Source organism: Falco naumanni, chromosome 4, assembly GCF_017639655.2.
Source record: "Falco naumanni isolate bFalNau1 chromosome 4, bFalNau1.pat, whole genome shotgun sequence".
In the NCBI taxonomy this organism is placed as follows: domain Eukaryota; kingdom Metazoa; phylum Chordata; class Aves; order Falconiformes; family Falconidae; genus Falco; species Falco naumanni.
In genome coordinates, this window is record NC_054057.1 from 67677288 (window position 1) to 67694600 (window position 17313).

The 17313-nt window shown below is 62.5% G+C and overlaps 3 protein-coding genes across 7 annotated transcripts; 1 reads left to right on the forward strand and 2 right to left on the reverse strand.

Moving 5' to 3' along the window:
• Window positions 1–814: 814 nt before the first annotated feature.
• On the reverse strand, window positions 815–5014 carry LOC121086043 (thaicobrin-like). Of its 2 annotated transcripts, XM_040589212.1 has the most exons (3): window positions 3880–5010; window positions 3100–3226; window positions 815–2241 (listed from the first exon to the last, which is right to left on the reverse strand). In XM_040589212.1, the coding sequence occupies exons 1-3, from the start codon at window positions 3935–3937 to the stop codon at window positions 1953–1955; spliced, it is 474 nt and encodes a 157-aa protein (XP_040445146.1). In that variant the 5' UTR covers window positions 3938–5010; the 3' UTR covers window positions 815–1952. The 2 variants fall into 2 exon arrangements, with proteins under 2 accessions (XP_040445146.1, XP_040445145.1); XM_040589211.1 differs by having other exon boundaries at window positions 815–3226; window positions 3880–5014.
• GP1BA (glycoprotein Ib platelet subunit alpha) lies at window positions 4258–9521 on the forward strand. 4 transcript variants are annotated; one of them, XM_040589153.1, is made up of 2 exons: window positions 4258–4348; window positions 7028–9521. In XM_040589153.1, exon 2 carries the CDS (start codon window positions 7031–7033, stop codon window positions 9170–9172), a length of 2142 nt encoding a protein of 713 aa, XP_040445087.1. In that variant the 5' UTR covers window positions 4258–4348; window positions 7028–7030; the 3' UTR covers window positions 9173–9521. The 4 variants fall into 4 exon arrangements, with proteins under 4 accessions (XP_040445087.1, XP_040445088.1, XP_040445090.1 ...); XM_040589154.1 differs by having other exon boundaries at window positions 4262–4348; window positions 6970–9521; XM_040589156.1 differs by lacking the exon at window positions 4258–4348 and adding an exon at window positions 5691–6236 and having other exon boundaries at window positions 6970–9521.
• Window positions 9522–10938: 1417 nt separating this feature from the next.
• Window positions 10939–14667, reverse strand: KLHL33 (kelch like family member 33). Its single transcript, XM_040589157.1, has 4 exons — window positions 14145–14667; window positions 12957–13890; window positions 12383–12553; window positions 10939–11797 (listed from the first exon to the last, which is right to left on the reverse strand). Exons 1-4 carry the CDS (start codon window positions 14665–14667, stop codon window positions 11221–11223), a joined length of 2205 nt encoding a protein of 734 aa, XP_040445091.1. The 3' UTR covers window positions 10939–11220.
• Between the last annotated feature and the right edge of the window lie 2646 nt (window positions 14668–17313).

A 17313-nucleotide genomic window follows, 5' to 3' on the forward strand; every position in this document is an offset into this window, starting at 1 on the left:
CCGCCCCACCACTGTGGAAGAGGCTTGGAGCAGGGCTCTGGGCAAGGAACGGCCGTTTCTGGGGTTGTCCTTCATTTAAAGGAGCCACGAGGGGACTGAGGGGCACAGCGGTGGCAGCGGGGCGGCTGGGTGAGGAGGACACAGCCCTACCCGGCACCCCTGGCACGGGGGATGCTCCGTAGCCCCCCAGGCCTGGGCAGCCTCCGCGTGGCAGTCCCTGTGCCTGGCCTGATGCGAGTCCTGCGTCGGCTCGAGAAACCACACGTGCACAGTCACCTTTCTGGGATGCGCCGGTAAGATTTAAATCTCCAAATAATTTTTTGAGTGGAATTATAATCACTGCTTTTTAACAAATCAGTGTACCCAAGGATTCATCAGTGTTCGGCTATTATTTGTTTCTCTGGTTGTGATGAGGCCCTGAGGAAGAAAATTGAGAGGTTTTCTTCTTCTGCAGCCAAAGAACTAACACCTGGAATTTGCTGAAGTTTAGGAAGAGGCTGTAAGAATCGATGGTTTGAGACTTGCTGGTTTGTAGGACTGCCAGGATTTGTGGCATTGCATGGCAGAAGCGAAAAACAGGAATAACCAAAGCTATCTAAACAACCAATAAATAACCGAAGTTCAAATGCTGGTGAAATGCATGTGAAAATAAAGGGTGTTCCACCAGACCTCGCTGGCAGAAGAGGGGGGCTTTGAGCGCGTTGGCTCCATCTCCTTCTGCTGAAAAAGCTGACTGTGGAAAGGAGGTTGGGGCTGGAGCGGGGCGGGGGGAGGTTTCGAAGAATGGTGAAGAAAAACAACGCTACAAACAACCTCTTCCTACAACGTTTAATACAACCTCTGGGAAGGGGGGTTATGGAGAAGCGCCTGTGAAGTCCCAGCTTGCTCCAGGGTGAAGCCACCCCTTCTCCTTGAAGCCCACGGTGACCCGGTGGGTTTGGCTGCGGTGCTGCGCAGGGCTGGATTCCGGCTCTCCCCAGACACGCGCCCAGCTGCCTTGGTGCTGTGGGCTCTCGCCTTCCGGTGTGCTCGTGGAGGTGCTGAGCCGCAGCCCTGATGGGTGAGCTCGGCTCATCCTGCACGGGCGCAGCATCGGCTGAGGCTGCAGGCGCTGTGGAGCTGCTGGCACCGAGATGCGGGCAGCCGTTTGGAGACCTCACCCAGCCAGGAGCATGAGGTGCCCCTGCTCTTGGGACTGGCTCCTTGGGTGGTCTCCTGGGTTGTGTCACTGGGTTGCTGGTCCCATGGACGTGTGATGCTCAGGTGCACCAGGGTGTCACCTGTCCCCGTACAATGCTGGTGACATTGGTGAGCCCATCCCCTAGTGCCAGGGCAGGGTATCTGTGCCTGACCCAGTGCGGCAACTCCTCCCAGCTACTGGAGTAGACCAGGGAGACCAGCGCTGTTGCCACCACAAAGGTGATAAGTGAGTTGGCACTAAGAGAGTCCAACCAGCAACGTGGAAGAAACCAAGGCCGGACCCAGGCAACGTTCCCCTTCAGCTACACACACCTTTTCTTCTCCCGAATGCAGCAGTTAGCAGGAGAGGACAAAGCAGGGTCCCTGGCATGGGGTCCCCCCACCCTTCCCAGGCCCAGCGTGTCCTTTGAACATCATTTCCCCGAAATGCCGGTTCTCCGGAGCGGATCTAAGCTGGAAGGCACGTCCTCCGGGTTTGTCCCATTGGGAGAAAAGGTGACTGAGGGGCAACCTCACTGCTCCCTGCAGCTTGCCGAGGAGGGGATGCAGAGCGGGAGGTGCCGAGCTCTTCTCCCTGGGATCCAGGGACAGGACGCGTGGGAATGGCTCAAAGCTGCACCAGGGGAGGTGCAGACCTGACAGCAGGAAACATTTCTTTACCGAGAGGGTGTTCAAACACGGGAACGGGCTTCCTCGAGAGGTAGTCGATGCCCCAAGCCCGTCAGTGTTTGAGAGGTACTTGGACATTGCCCTTAATAACGTGCTTTAACTTGGTCAGCCCCGAATCGGTCAGGCAACTGGCCTAGATGATCTTTGTGGGTCCCTTCCACCCAAACTGTTCTCGTCTGGTCTCTATGTGAGGGAAGGAGACCTTGGGGTGGGGGAGGTCGAGGAACGGCGGATCTGTGGGAATTGCCTTCCCTGCGGACTTCAGGCACTGCGCAGCTTCTTGCTCGCCCCCCTCGGCAGTCCCTGCAGCTCTCACTAGTGCTCCGCTGCAACGCACGTGCTGGTGGGAGCTCGCAGTAAGGCAAGGAGAGGCTTTGGATGTATGGAGAAGATAAGCGTTATCATGAGCTCCAGCACCCAGCTATGTTTGGGGTTCTTTTTTTTTAACCTAATCATTAAGCTTAATAGAAAAAAAGCCAGGGACACTATTCCAGCAGCTTTTAAGGAGTCTGACCCTGCTGTATTTTTCATGACCTTGTCCAGAGCAGCTCTTCAGTGCCCTGGCACTTGATGCCACTTCTCTGCCCTGGGGCCACCTGGCATCAAGCTCCTGCATGCACTGAACCTCTGTGCTCCCCGCTGCCTCTGCACTCCCAGCTGTGGGGTGGGGGGGATGAAGGAGGCTCTTTGGTGGGCTCCATCACCAAGCTCTGCCCGTCCTCCCAGTTGGTGGCCAGAGGAACCATGTGAGGAGAAGCCAGCAGGATGCAGGACCCTCCCAGTTCCCAGCACCAAGACCCAAGTCGCCTTTCCAGCCGTCCCCCCACCCCTCCACGTCAAGGGCACAGCCTGAGCCATGAGTCCATCCCCACCCAGAGCCACGGGAGCAGCCTCTCCCCGGGACACGGAGCCAGGCAGAAAGCAAAGACCTGGGCTTTGGTGTCAGCATCAGCAAACGCCACCCGCCTGGCTGTGACATCCAGGCAGACCTGGATGGCCCTGGGGAGGCAAGCAAGGTGCAGGGGGGTCCAGTCAGGGTCAGTGAAAGCATGGTATTGTCCAAACCACTGCCCCACGGCCCAGATCCCCTCCTGGGGGGTAAAACTGAGGACCCCCTTCCTCCTGACAGACTCCTGGGCCACCCCCACAGCCCACCAGTCCCCTGCCTGAGCCACCTCCACCGCCCAGCGGTGCATCCCCCCCGTGAAGCCCTGGGCACCCAGCACGCACGGCTCCGTGTCAAACCGCTCGGGGCTGTCGGGCAGAGAGGTCCACTCGTCCCCCCGGCCTACGCCTCGCTGGTCACCGGCCAGGATGAGGAAGGGGTTGGCAGTGGCTGGGTCCAGCGTCACGTCGGCTGGGGACAGAGGAGGAGAAGCTGCTCAGGACAGGCAGCCCCCGGGGTGCGTCGGGGCTGCATCCATCCCAGCAAGAGGAAGGACAGGGCGAGTTCCCTTCCCCTGCCTAGAGATGTCCAGCATGGGGTGGAGAACCCCCTCATGTGGGACTGCCCCAGCCTCGCCCCCAGCCCCTGTCCTGCCCCTGCTCCCGATCCAGGAGCTTCCATGCACTCCCTGGCCAAGGAGACCTCAGCCTCCTGGAGGAGGGATGCACCTGGGTGGGTGGTGCACATCTGCTGTGCAGACCCCCGGACCTGGGCAGGGGTGTCTCCAGTGCTGCAAGAGCAAAACAGGCACGTCTGGGCACAGACGCGTGTGGACGGCAGCAGGCATCACCCCAAGAGCAAGACCCATGGCCCCACGTTCCCGTTTCTTTCTGTGGGTGATGGAGGGAGCCAAGGATGGCAGCTCAGGAGTCTTTGGTGGTGGCTCTACAGAGAAGCATGAGGAATTCAGCTGGGAGTGTTGCAGCCACCAAATCTCAACCCTGTGACAAGGGCTGGGACAAGCCCCAGGTGCTCTGACCCTACGTAGCTCTTGCACAAAGCAGGATGCATTTCTCTCCTTGACAGAGGACAGTTCCCCCTCCTCTTCCCTTCTGAGAGCTCACCTCTTCCATTCAACTCCTCCACCTCATCGGCCAAGGTCTCACTCTCTTCCCTCTCCATCCTGGATACCAGGAAAAAAAACAGCAAGAGGCGAGGCAGGATTCCCTGCTGAATGTGGAAATCGCAGGGCTCAGAGATGCTGAAGAAGCAGAAAGGATGACGGGACGGTCACAGCGTGCAGGGGCTTTCCAGGCGCCAGCCCTCAGCTGCCAGCTGACTTCTGGAAAGGTCTTGGATGGGTTGGAACATCTCCAGGCTGCTCTTTGCTGCCGTGATCTCCTCGGCAGCTGGTGGCCGGACGGGGCTCGCCCAGCTTTTCCCGCTGGTTCCAGCAGATCGAAGCCCAGGGAAACTGGCTGGGCTGGAGCACCGCGGGGGCTCCAGCACCTTCTCCTCTGCGGGATCACACGCTGGAGCTTCTCCTCGCACTCCTCTTGACGACCACCCCCCACGCCCTGAGGCTGCTCTCAGGTATGTGACCTCCTCTGACACTTGACTTCGGGAGCTCCCTCCTGACGTTCCTGCGGTGCTTCCATCCTGCTGGCAGCGCAGGATCTGCTGTATCTCCCCTCCCCTCGGCCAGCTGCAGTTGGCTGATAAGAGCCCCTGCTCGGCTGGGAGAGCCTCAATCTTCCTGCCGCAGGATGCCCGGAGCCCTCCTGGGTCGGTGGCACCGTGGGCACCTCCAGCCCGGTGCAATGTCACTTGGGGACACCAGCCACAGCCCAGTGGCCATGCTCTGGGTGTCCAGGCTGCGTAGTGCGGTGAGAGAAGGGATCTGGCTCCTTACAGGTGCTGCTCACCCACGTTTCTGGCGCTGCCGCTGGGTTTCAGCGTGGTGACGTTTGCAGGGCGCGTGTTGCCTCGATGCTCGGCTGGCAGAGGCGGGGTGGCAGGTGATGGGCTTTGCATCCCCCCGCTCCATTCTACAGGCAGATTTCACTGTGTGGGGGTGATGGCCTCACCTCCTCTCGTAGGGAACCTGGGAGGTGGCACCTGCTCCGCTTTGTCACGTCGCTCCGAAAGCCCCTGGTCGAGCAAAAATAAAGCAGAGAACAAGGGGACCTGTTGCCGGGTGGCTCTGCTGACGTGCTGGGACAGGGGGTAGGGAGGCAGGACTGGGGGCAGTGGGAAGGCAGGACTGGAGGCAGTGGGAAGGCAGGGATGGGGGCAGTGGGAAGGCAGTACTGGGGACAGTAGGAAGGCAGGACTGGGGGCAATGGGAAGGCAGGGATGGGGGCAGTGGGAAGGCAGGACTGGAGGCAGTGGGAAGGCAGGGATGGGGGCAGTGGGAAGGCAGGGATGGGGGCAGTGGGAAGGCAGGACTGGGGGCAGTGGGGAGGCAGGGATGGGGGCAGTGGGAAGGCAGGACTGGGGGCAGTGGGGAGGCAGGGATGGGGGCAGTGGGAAGGCAGGGATGGGAGCAGTGGGAAGGCAGGACTGGGGGCAATGGGAAAGCAGGGATGGGGGCAGTGAGAAGGCAGGGATGGGGTCAGTGGGAAGGCAGGACTGGGGTCAGTGGGAAGGCAGTACTGGGGGCAGTGGGAAGGCAGGGATGGGGGCAGTGGGAAGGCAGTACTGGGGACAGTAGGAAGGCAGGACTGGGGGCAATGGGAAGGCAGGGATGGGGGCAGTGGGAAGGCAGGGATGGGGGCAGTGGGAAGGCAGGGATGGGGGCAGTGGGAAGGCAGGGATGGGGGCAGTGGGAAGGCAGGACTGGGGGCAGTGGGGAGGCAGGGATGGGGGCAGTGGGAAGGCAGGGATGGGGGCAGTGGGAAGGCAGGGATGGGGGCAGTGGGAAGGCAGGACTGGGGGCAATGGGAAAGCAGGGATGGGGGCAGTGAGAAGGCAGGGATGGGGGCAGCCAGCCGCGGGGACGTGCAGGAGCTGTTTGGGGCCACCACACCAGCCAGGCTGCGGTCCCACCTCGGGCACCTCAAGGACCGTGGTGGCCCTGAGCACCGAGGAGCTGCCCTGCAGCAGGGGAAGGGGCAAAGTGTTGTGCCAGGGACCCTTCTCCTGGGCTGTAAGGTGTGGGGCGGGGGGCTTGCAAGGGCTCCTCCTGGCTGCGACCCTCCCTCAATTACTGTGCAGAAGCAATTAGGGAGCCAGTCTCTGGACAAGACTTTTCCAAGGAGCTGGAGAGCAGAGTGGGGGTGCTGGGAAGGCGAGGGCTGTGCTGAAGGACAGAAGATGGTTTTGGCTGCTCAGGAAGCCGCAGCTCCTTCCCCACAGGCAGCTGTGCCTGTGCCGATAGCGGGGCTGGGCAGCCCTGGCACTGGCTCTGCAGCCAGCGCAGCGCCCGCTCCTCAGCCAGGAGGGAGGCGAAGCGGCACAGCGCATGGTGGCATGTCCAGGGGTGAGTCCCAGGGGAGCAGTGTCTGTCGGGGGCTGGGCACACAGCGGGGAAGCTCTTTCCCCGTGATTCACGCTCCTATCTCAGGAGCCCAAGTGGTGCAAAGGGCTCAGCTGGCGTTAGGGAGGAGCGCGGTCGGGAATCACACGGCCTGGCCAGGCTGGGCTGGGTGTGAGCACCACGGAGCTGTCGCAGCGGTGAGGGTAGCAATGCCACCCTGGCGGAGGGCACACCGCCACGAGGAGGTGTATGAACCGGGTTCTCCCTCCCAGGGAGGAGGAGGAGGTGAGCAAAGCAATGGTGCCGCCTCGCTGAGCCCGCTGCGCTCTCAGGACGAGGTGGCAGGGTAGGTGCTGCCCATGGGTGCGGGACTCATCGCTCACACACACCCTCCCAGAGGGGAGCTGTGGGGCTCAGAGGGCTCCCAGGGGGTCTGTCGGGGGGTGCCAGCTCTGTCGTGGGGCTCAGAGGGCTCCCGGGGGGTCTGTCGGGGGATGCCAGCTCTGTCGTGGGGCTCAGAGGGCTCCCAGGGGGTCTGTCGGGGGATGCCAGCTCTGTCGTGGGGCTCAGAGGGCTCCCAGGGGGTCTGTCGGGGGGGTTCCAGCTCTGTTGTGGGGCTCAGAGGGCTCCCAGGGGGTCTGTCGGGGGATGCCAGCTCTGTCGTGGGGCTCAGAGGGCTCCCGGGGGGTCTGTCGGGGGGTGCCAGCTCTGTTGCACGCGGTGCTTGCGTGAGCAGAAAGGCGATGTGTAGGTGAGTGCCTGCTGTGCCCAAGCGTCTCAGCTGTCCCCTCCAGGCCATGCAGGTCCCTGCCCTGCTCCTGCTCATCCTCCTGGCCCTGGGCACCACGGACGGGCTGCCCTGCCCCTCGGAGATGAACAAGGTCAAAGATCTGCTGGAGCTGAACTGCACAGGGCTGGCTCTCAGCGCGGTGCCCTCAGACCTGCCTGAGGACATGGGCATCCTGCTGCTCAGTGCCAACCACCTGACATCCCTCTCCACCGACACCTTCCTGAGCTTCACCCAGCTGCAGGACCTCGACCTGTCCGACAACAAGCTGGTGGCTCTGCATACGGGGTCGCAGCTGACATCCCTGAAGGAGCTGATCCTCTCCTACAACGAGCTGAAGGACCTGCCCGCCCTGCAGGCTCTGCCTGGGCTCACCCACCTGGCCGTGGCCCACAACAGCCTGGTGGCACTGGCCCCAGAGGCTTTCCGTGCCGTGCCGCTGCTGCAGGACCTGGACCTGCGAGGGAACCAGCTGCGGACGCTGCCCAAGGAGGTCTTTGGAGGGCTGGAGGCTCTCAAGGAACTGGACCTCTCAGACAACCTCCTGGAGGAGCTCCCCAAGGAGCTGCTGTGGGGTCTGAAACGTCTGGAGACCCTCTGGCTCTCGGGGAACCGCCTGCAGACCCTGCCCGCTGGCTTCTTCCCGGAGAGCCACTTCTTCATGTACGTCTTCCTGACCGAGAACCCCTGGCACTGCGAGTGCAACCTGCGCTACCTGCGGGCCTGGATCAGGTCCAACGAAGGCAGTGTCTACCAGCCAAAGCGGAGCCTGGAGGAGACAAAGGTGGAGGTTGCCCCTGAGAAGGTGCTGTGCCACAGCCCTGCCGAGCATCAGCAGAAGCCCGTCATCCACTTCAAACCCAACTGTGGCAATGTGGGGGATGAGGATGAGGAGGAAGAGGAAGAATATGGCTATGGGGAAGAAATGATGGAGAAAAATATCATGATCACCTCCCACACACACCCATCCACCCCCAAAGAGCCCACCACCATGCCCCGTGCTGTTACCTGGCCTCCCCTCACTGCCACAAGACCCCCCTCCAGCACCCCTTGTAGCTCCACCCTCACCTCAAGCACTTCTCTTGCGACTTCAAGCACCAGCGCTCCCAGCACCACCACTCCTGCGCCAACCAGTCCCACCGTCACACCCACACCGACCCCCAGCACTCCCGCCAGCACCCCACACAGACCCACCACCCTCGTCTCTGCCACCTCACTGCCAACCACCATGAGCACCAGACCTCCCCGCGCCAGCAGCCATCCCCAAACCGCCCTCACCGCCAGCGCTGCCAGCACCCATGCCCCTCGCATGGTGGCCACCAGCACGTTTTCCACCGCCTCCACAGCAGTGCCTTCTGCTGCCGGGCTAGAGGCCTCTTCCACTGTCAGATCTTCGTCTCCTCCTCTAATGCTGACAACGCCAACGGTCTCCACCACCATGCTTTCCACTCCTGCCCCAACACCGCCAGGTCCCCTGGACACCACACGCTTCACCCAGCCTGCACCTTCCCCTCCACCTGCACCTTCCCCTCCACCTGTGCCTCTGCCACACTGCCCGTGCTCCACCCCAGCGCTGGACGTCCCCATGCTGCGCTCGCGGGCAGGTGGGGAGGGTCCGCAGTGGGGGCAGTGGGTGCTGAGGAACTGCTGTCTACTGCACTGGGTGCTCTACCTGGTGTCCTTGGCTCTGCTGGTGCTGACCGTGCTGGCTCTAGCAGGCTGGCTGGCGTGGATGTGTCTGGCAAGCCGGACCCCCTGGCACAAGCCCCTGCAGACCCAAGAGGTGCGGGAGCCACTGCTGAGGTGGAGGGGGGTGACCGGGAGCCCTGCAATGCATCTCAGCAGCTTCAAAAGCCCCCTCCGGCGCCCCACGTTCTGTACCATCAAGGAAGTAGAGCTGTGCCCTGAGGTCACCTACTGCACCATTAAAGACCTGGGGATGCAGCACGGTCCTCCTGCACGTTCCTCCTTCTGCACCACAAAGGAGCTGTGGGTCCACCACAGCCCCCCGAGCGCTTCCTTCACGTCTTTCTCCAGGAAGCTGGTGGCTGCAGACCTGGCCCCCCCACGGACCTCTTCTGCTTACAGCCTGGACAGGGGTGTTGAGGCCATCGGTGAGGTCAGGGTGAAATACGCCGGCAACACCTTGTGAATGCTTCTGCGTGCGCGGAGAAAGGGGGGGGGAGGCATGGCTCTGCTTCACCCCCCTTGTTTTACAAAAGATCCGCTTGCTCAGGGGAAGCCAGCCAGCTCCTCCTAGTAGTGTGCTCCCGTTCCCTGAGGTTTCTAGATCTGAAATTATCCCTCGGGCACTCGGGCAGGGGGACACAGTGTCCTCACTGGGTCGGTGATGGTCTGCCATCAGTGATGCTGCCACTGCCCGGCTTGGGCAAGTGGAGCTGCCCGCGTGCCTTGCGTCCAGCACTCGGGTTTGGGGGATGCAGGTAGACGCGCTACGCTTTCAGCTGTCAGCCACAGAATAAATGTTCTCTTTGCTGCAAGTTCAAGTGGCTGCTCCTTTCACTGCCTTGGACCTCCCGCAGTCCTGGAGGGGTACGGGGAGTGGCAGATTTGTCTTCAGAGCTTGGAAGAGTGAAGCCAGCGAGGAAAAGTCCACTTCACGCCGGCTTCTTGGCTTTTGCCCCAGATGCGCCATCCTTCCCTGTGGGATTGAATTAAATGGGCAAAGCATCCCAACTGTCCCAACAGCTGCATGCCCAGCTGTCACCTAATGAGCTCGGGAACCAGGGGTGCCAGTGCCCCTGTACAACCCATGGTGGGATGGCTGGAAATGGAGGAGGAGGGACGGAGGCTTCAGAGGTGACGGATTTGTAAGGGATCACACCAGGACAGTGCCCAGGGGCTGGCCAGACTTTGTGGCCACCTGTGGAGAAGTCACCCACACATTTTGGCAGGTGTGAGAGACCCTCAGGGGGAGCCAAGAGAGCCCCCAGGAGCCCCCAACTCCTGCCACAGTGGCTGACAGGAGCCGGGCAAGGCTAAGCCCCCCCCCAGCTATGTAAGGAGCCCAAGGGAGCGCAGGTGCCCAGGTGGCAGGTGACACGGCACGGCAGTTTGCAGGGGACACGCAGGCAGGGCACCGTGGTGCTGCCATGCGCCCTGGCCACAGGGACCAGCAGGCGCCTGAGCTGGGCCAGCAGGGGCATAGCCAGTGGACCAAGGGGGATGACCACCCGCCTCTGCTCAGCACCCCTCAGACCACATCTGGAATACTATTTGGCGGAACCATGAGAAGCTGCAGCTCTCCCCTATGCATCCCGGGGTGCCCGATTCTCCCCTACACATCCCGGGGTGCTCGATTCTCCCCTACACATCCCGGGAGCCCGATTCTCCCCTACACACCCCGGGGTGCCCGATTCTCCCCTATGCATCCCGGGGTGCCCAGTTCTCCCCTACGCATCCCGTGAGCCCGATTCTCCCCTACACATCCCGGGGTGCCCAGTTCTCCCCTACGCATCCCGGGAGCCCGATTCCCTCCCCAAAGGTACCACCCAGCATCTCCCAGAAGCCCCATTACCTCCGCCTCACCCTGCAAATCCTCTCTCGGATTCTCCCACCTCTCCAAACAACTCGAGGAAGACCAGCCCTCCCAGAACCACCCAGGACCCCCAAAGCCCCCAGGACCCCCCGGTGCCCCTTACCTCCCCTGCCATCTACCTCTCCAAACCCTGGCACCTCTAGGACCCTCTGTGCACCCAAGATGCCTCTCAGTCCTGAGACACGTGAGCCCCAGCATCCCCCACCCATCTCCTGGTTCCCACCACCCCCTACCCAGGACACTCAGCCCGTTGGTCTCCTGCTCTCCTCGTGCTCCTTGCAAGAAGCACCTGGACGTCTTGTTTCCCCACCAGAAACAACATCACCCAGATGGGCAGATCAGGAGCCACTTTTATTCAGCCAAAGTGTGTGTGGAGAGAAACTGGGGGATCCCCAGCTCCCAGTAAGGGCTCATGGCAGGTGGATAAGTATTCCTGGAGGCATAGGTGCAGTGTGTGGGGGTCTTTGTGTCCCACAGGGTCCCTACAGTCTAGGGCATTTACCCTTGGGGTGGGCGCGCTGCCTGAAACCACAGGAGGAACCCATTCTGGGAGAGGGATCTGGGGGTGATTTTGTCTGATAGAGGTGCCCATGGATGCTACCTGGGGATCCCAGTATGGGGTGCGGAGCTTTTAAGCCCCCCTAAGTATTATTGGGGGTTTCAGGTGATGTCAAAGGGTCCTCAAGGCAGCTAGGGCCACGCAAGGCAGGGGGTACAGTGAGGACACAGGCTTTGAGGTCAGTATAAGCATGGGGTAAGGTGCCCCGGGTGATCCAGCGCCGAGTGCCTGGCTGGTAGGCGTGGATCAGGTGGGTGTCCTGGTAGGTCTCATGACTGTACCCTCCCAGTACGAGCAGTTCCCCCCCTAGCACAGCTGCACCCCCCACTACATGAGCATGAGGCAGGGGGCTGAGGAGGACCCAGATGTTCAGCTTGGGGCTGTAGACCTCAAAGGCCAGCTGGTCGCTGTAGCCAGTCTGCCCGTCCTGCTGGCACAGCCCCCCAGCCACGTAGAGCTGCCCACCCGCCTCCTCCATAACGTGACCAGCTCGCTGGCCATTCATGGGGGCCAGGAGAGTAGCGGGTGCACCGGGGATGTAGCGCAGCAAGGATGCCTGGCACTGGCACGCCTCGTCACAGCCCCCCGACACGTAGAGGGCACCATCCAGGGCACATGCCGCGTGCCCACACAGAGCCATTGGCAGGGGCTGGCACCTCCTGGGCAAGGAGAGAGGGAGGGAGTGAAGGGCAGGTTGGGCAGGGCTGCCCCGTGGCCACTGCCTGCCCAGGAGTTCCCCAGGGAGCCGTGGCTCCATGACCGCTCAGCAGGCAGTGCTGGCCAACACCTAATGAACCTCAGTGGGCAGCACCAGCTCACGCGTAACGGATGCCCAAGGGGCATCACTCTTCAACACTTTGTAGACCCCAAAAAACACCATTGGTGAACCCCCAGTGGACTCCTTCAATAGACAACATTGGCCAACACCCAACAGGGCACCCAATGAATGCAGCTGGAAGGTGTTTACGTGATTCATCTCATTGGCAGATGGCCATCAGACCCTCAAGTAGGGAACACGTTTGGCCAAAAACTCATTCACCACCCAACAAGCAACACTGGCCAGCACCCAATGACCCCCAAGGGACAGGGTTGCTCACCACCCAGTAGGCATCTCCCAAAGGCCACTGCAGGCCCATTGTCCATGGGCGGCTCAGTGACCCAAAGACCACTCAGTGGGCACCACTGACCAATGCAGGGGGCTCCTAGGGCAGAGGGAAGCAGGTGTCTGTGTGGAGTGGTCTCACCTCCAGGTGTCGTTGGCCAGGTCATAGCGCTCCACCGTGTCTGTGCAGTAGAGCTCCCCCGAGCTGCCCCCCAAGGCGTAGATGAAACCCCCAAGTGCCCCAGCGGCAAAGTAGCACCTCCCACAGGTCATGCTGGCCAGGCGCTCCCAGGAGCCGTCCATGGGCTGATACCTGGGTTGGAGAGGCAAAGGGGCAAGAGGCCACCTGTTACCTACAACGCCATGAGGTGGCGTTGGCACCACTGAGGGCAGCAACCCACCTACAACCAGCCAGTGCCACCATGCCTTGGAGCCACATGGTCCCTTTGCATGGGAATAGCCCCTTCTGGGCAATACCAAACCCATGGTGCCCTGGGGCATCTCCAGATGGAAGCCCCCCACCCTACCCTCCAAAGGCCCACAACATCGCAGAGAAGGGGGACACCTCCCCATCCACCACCCACCCAACCCCAGAATGCCCTGGGGTCACAACTGCAATGCCTCGGGTCCAAGGAGCAGCTCCAGCTCCACCAGCACCTCTGACCCCACAGTGTCCTGGTGCCGCATGGAACCTCCAGGTCCTCTGCAACCCTCACCTGTAGACGCTGGCCAAGGTGTCACGGACCCCGTAGTAGTGCTTTCCACCCAGAACGTAGAGGGCATTGCCCACCACAGCTACGGCATGGCGGAAGCGTGGGCCATCAGGAAAGTGTCCCAGTGCCCGCCACTCCACCTGCTTCACCAGCCCCACAGCACTGAGGTAGCGGTGGGCAAACCAGAGGTGTCTGCTGGGCTTTCGGGCAGCCAGGTTGGTCGTCAGCATGTCTCCACCACAGACCACCAGCACCTCTTGCAAGGAACGCACCCGGCACGGCAGCTGGGCCATGGGGGCCAAACTTGCTACCATGAGCTCGCGGAGGACCTTGGGGTCAGCTACCCCTGCGGTCACAGAGGGGACCTTCTTCAGCTCCCGGCCGGACATGAGGGCGAAGCGCACAGATGACAGGACCTCCTTGGCTAGATCCTCTTGGCCACCTCCGTTGGCCATAAGCCACCGCGATGCTGCTTCCAAAGCCTCCAGTTCGTGGAGGACATTGAGGCCGTCAGAGCGGAGGAGGCGGATGAGAAGTTGTGCAGGAAGATCCAGGAAGGCTGGTGTGGCCACCACGCTGGGGAAGGTGGCCAAGATGTAGTCCTCTGCTACGCGGCCCACCTGGGACAGACCGTAAGCCACAGCGAAGGCCAGCACGTCCAGGCCAGTTTCAGGGGTCAGCCCACGGGTGAAAACATCCAGGCAGAGGGTGAGGAGCCCCCAGGCCTGGTAGCGCAGGGAGGTCTCGGCCGCCTCCAGGACCACGGGCCACGGCCCCGCCACTGCCCCTGTGTAGGCGAAGGAGAGGAGGAGGCGCAGCTCGGCCGGGGACAGCCCGGTGGCCAGCGGGGCGGCGGGGTCGTGGGTGGCCTCCCGCATGGGGCAAGTGAAGAGGCCGCGGAAGAAGTCACAGGAGCAGCTCAGGGCCAGGCGCTGAACTAGGGGAAAGGAGGAAGATCGGTGGGGGGCAGCGGGGTCCCCTTTGCACTGTGCAGTCCCCCGGGGTGCCCTTGCCCACGCCCCTGCCACCAAGGCCCCCGCTCTCCCGAGGGGACCAGCCCCATGAGCACCTCGAGCTCCTCAGCCCCACCTGGACCTCAGCCCCCGGCAGCACCGCCAGGGGACCCGACTGTCCCAGCGCGCCCTGTCCCCCTCCTCAGCCCTTCCCGGGAGACCCCCACCCCCGGCTCACCTGGGATGACCTCGTCCCCTGCCCGGAGCTGGAGGTCACAGCCCAAGCCGCTGGCGTGCAGGTGCTCCATGGCTCTTAGTGTCTCCCACTGCTCCTCCAGTGGCTCGGGACCCCTGTCCTGGGGGTCACGCTCCAGCCGTGGGGCGCAGGCGGCCACCACTCGGGGAGCCCCCAGGGCCTGGGCGGCCTCCTCCACCTCCTTCTCCCGGCCATGGGGCACAGTCCCCCCGTAGGCAAAGGCCAGCACGGCCCGCCATCCCCACAGCGTGGCCCCGGCGGGCAGGGGGACACGGGGCAGGGGGCCCTGGCGCAGCTCCCTGGTCCTGCCCTCCAGGAAGCGGAGGAAGAAGGAGCTGATGGAGGCCAGGACCACGGCATGGGCCACGTCGCCCTCCGGGCCCACGGCCACGTCCACCAGCTGTCCCGCAGCGCGGAAGTGGTCGGCCGTGGCCAGGAAGTGTCCAGCATGGCCACCATCCCGCAGGCTCCACCGGGCTGGGGCCGGCCCCTCCGCGACCCACATCTTCCCTGTGGGAACGCAGGGAGCAGGGGGGTCAGGGCAGCAGTGCCGGCGGGGGGCACGGGGTCCCGCTGCTGGCACTGCCCCATGGCAAAGGCCGCTGGAGCCTCCACCCCACAGCTGAGGCCACCGGGCTCCGCTACTGCCCCACAACTGAAGTCGCTGCCCCTTGGCAAAGCGCAGCCCCGTAGGTGAGACCAAGGGGCCACGTCACTGCGCGTCGCTGAGGCTGATGGCCCTCGTCTGCCCCAGGGCAGACCTGCAGGAGGAAGCTGCTGCCCCCCAGCCAATGCTGCTGCCCCCCAGCCCCACAGCTCAGGCCACCACCCACAGTCAAACCCTCCATCCTGCAGCAGAGGCCACCAAGCCCTTCCCCAGCCATCGCCCCATCGACAACTCCTGGTGCTCCAACAGCAGCAAAGCCACCAGCCCCGGCACGGCTCCTCGGCAAAGCTGAGTGACCCCCCCCATTCGGCACGTGTCAGCATCTGCCGCACGTTGCCCGTTGTGTGTCCCGCTGCCCGTTGTGTGTCCCGCTGCCTGTTGCGTGTCACGGTGCCCGTTGCGTGTCACGGTGCCCATCACATGTCACAGTGCTTTGCACTTGCAAGTTACGTGGGACGTCGCACGTTGTGCTCCCTCTTGCACCACTTACTGCCAGGGTGTGCTGACCCTGGCGCTGTGGCACACCGGGGTGCTGCCACCCCCCCCGCCCTGTCACCAGTGGTGCCCGGTACGTGGCGCACCGTGTGTGCACGGTGCCGCGTGCCCTGGCCCAGGCTGCGCGCTCTGCAGCCCAGCGTGGCGCTTGCCGCGTGCCGTGTCCTGCAGTGCTGCGTGGCGTGCCCTGCCGTGCCCTGCCGTGCCCTGCCATGCGCTTGTCCCCCCTTACCGCCTGCCGCTGCTCCGGGAAGCTCCTGTGACCCCCCAGGAATGTGTCTGGGTAATTATAGCCCAGATGGGACACGTGGCCTCGGCCAGGAGCTGGGAGAGGCCCGGGCGGAGGGAGGTCCGAGGCTGGGGACGGGGCAGCAGGGACACGGGGACACCGGGGGTCCCTGAGGACAGGCAGCAGGGACACGGGGACACCGGGGCTCCCTGAGGACAGGCAGCAGAGGACAGGAATTTTTTCCCCGTCTCAGACAGCAGAAAGGTACAGGCAGGGCTGTAACCCCCAGGCTACCCTGAGCAGGTCCTGCTGGGGGGCTCTGGGCCACCAGACACACCCCCACCCCAAACCTTGCTCACCTCCAGAGCACAGGGTGACGCGTGGCCCCCTCAAAAGCCCTTAGGTGGGAGAGAAACAGCCCCCCTGCTCCCTCAGCCCCACGGTGGGTGACACCTCCACCGCCACCCGGGTGCTGTGCTCCTGGAGCCCAGCCCCACTGAAGAGCCAGGGGTCCCCCAGCCCCAGGGAGCACGGTGGGGACACCAGGCCCTTGGCACAGCCCCAAGCACCCCCAGGACCATCCTGCGCCTCCCCGGGACCCCCAGCTGCCCACAGAGAGCACACACCAGGGAGCAGCGCAGCCTGCCATGGCTGTGACCACGTGTGTCCCCTTCCCCAAGTCACACTCTGTCCCCCCCTCTGCTGTTCTTGGGTCTCCCAACCTCCTTGTCTCCCATTTCCTGATCTCCTGTGTCCCCCCATCACACCCCCCCATGTTCCCCTACCCCACGTCCTTGTATCCCCTAGTGCCCCTATTGTCTCTATTAACTCACATCCCCGTCCCCAAATGTCCCGTCCCTGCACCCCCATATTCCCATGTGTCTCACTGAATTCTGCGTCCCCAAAGATGATTTCACAGCCTCTCCCAGTCCGTTTTTTAAGCTTACCTACCCCAACTATTTTTTTTTTCCTTCTGAAATATCCTGAGATGGTTTTTTTCCTTCTGTCTAGTTAGATCCCTTTCTGCAACTTGTGCCTGGTGTTTCTCCTCCTCTACTGTGCCCCCTGAGCCCACCTTTTCTGTAACCATTAATTTGTGAAAAAACAGCGTTTGATCAGCCCTTGACCTTCCCTCCTCCAGGCTGAAGGATGCGGTTCTCACCTCTCCTCGTGCATCCTGTGCCTCAACCCTCTACACCTTCTTGGTGGCCTTGCTGGACGTGCCTCGGCTTGCACGCAGAAACGGCAACAGGACAGAGCCCTCAGGAACCTGCTCCAACCATGGGCAGGAGAATGTTCCGGGCTCCCTTCCGACCTCAGCTATTCCCCATTTCTCACCCCAAAGCTGTGGGCTCTACACTTCCTTAAACACTTATTGGAAAAAGCCTCCAGGCTCCTCAACACCTTGTTGTGGGCAACCCATCCCTCCTGCCACCCCCCCCCCCCGCCCTCCTCATCCTCACCTAGAGCCAAGCTTCAAAACGACAGTTTTGACCCCAAACACTTAACGCTGGGCTCAGCGCGGTGCAATCCCAATCCTTGCCAAAAAATCCTGCAAAAAATCCACTCGAAACGACAAGAAACTGCTAGAAGACCAGACTGAAACCAGCAGCTGCGCCCCTCAAGCTTGCGAGTGCAACACACACGGAGGCAAAGTGCACAGGGATGGCAGCAGGAGCTTCCTCTTTGTTCCGCCTTTGTTGCATCCCAGCCCCAACACTGTCAACAGTCGGATGACATCAAAATTTTGTGACAACTGC

Bases quoted from the DNA above. Each gene is read 5' to 3' on its own strand.
- KLHL33 (XM_040589157.1), bottom strand. From the start codon at position 14,667: ATGTGGGTCGCGGAGGGGCCGGCCCCAGCCCGGTGGAGCCTGCGGGAT. The intron at 12,554-12,956 runs GTGAGGGTTGCA...TCTCCAACCCAG, and splicing joins ACCTTGGCCAGCGTCTACAG to GTATCAGCCCATGGACGGCT. The intron at 11,798-12,382 runs GTGAGACCACTC...CTCCTTGCCCAG, and splicing joins CTGGCCAACGACACCTGGAG to GAGGTGCCAGCCCCTGCCAA.
- LOC121086043 (XM_040589211.1), bottom strand. From the start codon at position 3,937: ATGGAGAGGGAAGAGAGTGAGACCTTGGCCGATGAGGTGGAGGAGTTG. The intron at 3,227-3,879 runs GTGAGCTCTCAG...CTCTGTCCCCAG, and splicing joins GGAGGAGTTGAATGGAAGAG to CCGACGTGACGCTGGACCCA.